At 37.2% G+C, this 3,413-nt stretch overlaps 1 protein-coding gene across 1 annotated transcript in view; it reads left to right on the forward strand.

The window, feature by feature from the left end:
• LOC106464825 (Bardet-Biedl syndrome 1 protein homolog) overlaps positions 1-3,413 on the forward strand; it is a gene marked incomplete at its 5' end in the record, with an annotated part of 49,089 nt that overhangs the window by 44,039 nt on the left and 1,637 nt on the right. Inside the window, one exon of the mRNA XM_013924980.2 lies at positions 1,893-2,027. Coding sequence (XP_013780434.1) covers positions 1,893-2,027 — 135 coding nt within the window. The remainder of the gene's footprint in view (positions 1-1,892; positions 2,028-3,413) is intronic.

Raw genomic sequence — 3,413 nt, forward strand, 5'->3', positions numbered from 1 at the left:
TTTAAAAAAATAAATTAAAGTGAAAGCAATGAAGATTTTGTAGGTTTTGAACCAAACTATACGAGGCCTGTGAGAAAAGTATCCAACCTTATTTTTTTTGCGATAACCTGATGGATTTGAATCAAGCGAGCTTGCATGAGCCGACCTTGAACCTTCGTGCACATGCGTGAATTTTTTCCCGCTTGTTGATTGCGTCAGTTGTTGGCAAGCAGCCATTGAGTGAGGTAGTGTGTAGTGCTCTCGTCGGTTTTTCATTGCAAAGAAAATGACGGAACGACTGGAGCAGTGCTACTGCATCAAATTTTGCCAGAAACTGGGCGACAGCCAGGTGGAAACCATTCGGAAGATTCAGATGGCTTTCGGTGACAATGCTATGGGCATCACACAGATTAAGGAGTGGTACAACGGGTTTAAAGACAGCCGCACAACGGTGGAGAGCGAGCCACGCTCCGGTCGGCCATCAACATGCCGAAATGACCAGGTCATTGCCAAAGTGAACGCTATGGTGATGCGGGACCGTCGTGTGACTATCCGAGAAATTGCGGAAGAGGTGGGCATCAGCACTTTTTCGGCACATTCCATTATGACCGAAGATTTGACTATGAAGAGAGTGGCGGCGAAATTCGTGCCGAAGCTGCTTACGGCGGAGCAAAAGGAACTTCGTGTTGAAGTCTCACAGGACATGCTGGACTCCACAAACAGTGACCCCGACTTCATGAACACCATAATCACTGGTGACGAGTCTTGGGTGTACAGGTACGACCCGGAAACCAAATCCTAGTTGTCACAGCGGAAGCATTCCACGTCACCAAGACCAAAGAAGGCCCGCCAAGTGCGCAGCAACGTCAAAGTGATGCTGACTGTTTTCTTTGACTCCCGCGGTGTGGTGCACCATGAGTACGCACCACAGGGTCAAACAATCACCAAAGAGTACTACAGGGATGTCCTCCGTCGCCTACGTGATGCTGTGCGGCGCAAGAGACCGGAGTTGTGGTCAACAGGAAATTGGCGCCTCCATCACGACAATGCTCCAGCACATTCCTCGCACTTGATTCAGACTTTGTTGGCAAAAAACCAGACTCATGTGGTTCAACAGGCTCCTTGCGACTTCTGGCTGTTCCCCAAACTCAAGAGGCCATTGAAAGGAACGCGATTTCAGACAAGAGAGGACATTATGGCTGTAACGACAGCCGAGCTAAACTCCATTTCGAAAGAGGCTTTCTCAGAATGCTTCCAACAATGGCGGCACCGCTGGGATAAGTATGTGGAGTCCCAAGGAGACTACTTTGAGGGTGATTAGGTTTCCAACGCTCCAGGTATGCCAGTTTTTATTCCCCGGCCAAAGGTCGGATACTTTTCTCACAGGCCTCGTATAACAGTAAACTTTTTTTGATTTACGGTATTTTCTTATTTTGATGTTTTGAGCTCTTTTGTGTTTAGAACAATATATACTAATTTTTAAAGTGTCAAATTGAATTTTTGCTCAATAAAAATCTTTCAAATGCGACTGTAGCTTTTTTTCCCCCAAAACTTTGTCTTCAAAATAAGGGTGCGTCTTACATTCCGAAAAATATGGTATATTGTCATTGTATGCATCTTCCATACTTCAACAACTGAATTATACACATCAGCTTATGCTGATTAAATACAATGAGTAGAAAAAACAGCTAAAATAAGGAAAATTGGATGTTTATTTTATGTTTGCACATAAGTACAGTTTTGTAACTTTTACAGAATTCATCTACTCTATTTGTAATTAGTTTGTTCAACAAAATTAGCTATTTGGAACTGTTTGTAATTAAAGTATGAACAAGCCTAATTAACATTTTTGTTTCCTACTTGTGTTTGGAAGGATTTTTAGATTTAGTATTATATATCTTCTTTTTTTTCAGATCCAAGGATTAGGACCTGTCTTTCGTTTGCGATTAGAAATTCAAAACACCTCCACTGACAAACCCTCTACAAATTTGTTCTTTACATTTCATTGTGATGTTCGCATCTACAGGGTAGACAAAACTTTTATTCCGGTAAATTCTTTCTTGTGTCATTTATCATACAGTGAGTTTAAGCTTATCACCTAATAATAAGGCATTAATTTTTAATGTTTCTTGCATTATCAAGTAACATATTTAGTTGAATTTTCCCAATACCATTATTTTAGTGCAAGACATTCAACTCTTTCCTTTCTATTAGTTTCTTTTGGGTAATAAAACTCTGTCAATTATCAGGCAAAATCTCCAATCTAGTTGTAAAAAAAAAGGTTATAAATATATCTGCTATTCTGAAAATACTTGTTAAATAGCATTAAACAATATGTTTAGGTTTTCTTATGAATATCTTCTAGACAACTGTTTCTATAAAAGAATCAGCAAAACTGAATGTCCATTTCTTAAGCTTTGATTAAGTTTACACACCTAAATGTGAAACAAAACCAAATACAAGATAAATTTAAATCATAAGTGAATGATCCATTTGAAAGCGTGTACATTATTAATAAAGATGACTTTTAGTATTTTGATTTCTAATGTTAAAATACATTCTTTAGTCAATTCCAGAATTATTCACCCAGATTTTTAAATGTTGTGTACATGGTTAACTGAGTTATTTTTGTTTTTCCTTCTTGTAATTAGTGCTATATCCGTCCCATGCTTGTGTATGCCACATGACTCATTCAGCTAGTTTTAGAAAGTTCTTTTTTCATCATTGTATGAATTACTCTTTTTACAAGTGGTTGACATTTTAATTGTATGTTTATAATAAATAAATTCAGAGCTACATATTTGACTGAAATTTAGCAATTACAAGTTAGGATTTAGTCTGCAGCTCCAGATTAAACAAAAAGGATGACAGTAATTCTAAGTAGGCTTACCATTACTCACAAGCTGATGTGGTGTCATTGGTGAATTTTGTTTTTTGTCTACTATACTGCACCGTTGGTCAAAGTAATTTTAAGTTTTTTTTTCATTGCAAGCCATACACTGTATACAGCACACATGCAATTAACTGCCGGAGGCAGATTGTACCCTATAAAGTGAATCAGGGTCCCTTGGTGGGATAGCAGTAAGTCTGTGGATTTACAACACTAGAATCAGGGGTTTGATCCCCTTGGTGGACAGAGCAGATAGACATGAACACAGTGAATGAGCAGTCAAAGGATTAATGAAAAATTTTACATTTGGATGAACTGAAAAAAATAGTTTTAAGCAATAGATGAATACAGTTTACAAACACAATGGAACATTTGTTAAACAATGCCTAGATATTAAAATAGATCAAGTTTCATAGTTAAAAATTTATAGAAATTTTTAACTATGATTATTTAAATATTTAATTGAAAGTATTTCATTTCTGGTTTTGGAATCATTAATAATAAGATAATGTTGTGTGTGTGTTTATATATATATATATATATA

Source organism: Limulus polyphemus, unplaced genomic scaffold (assembly GCF_000517525.1).
Source record: "Limulus polyphemus unplaced genomic scaffold, Limulus_polyphemus-2.1.2 Scaffold1752, whole genome shotgun sequence".
Taxonomy (NCBI): Eukaryota; Metazoa; Arthropoda; class Merostomata; order Xiphosura; family Limulidae; genus Limulus; species Limulus polyphemus.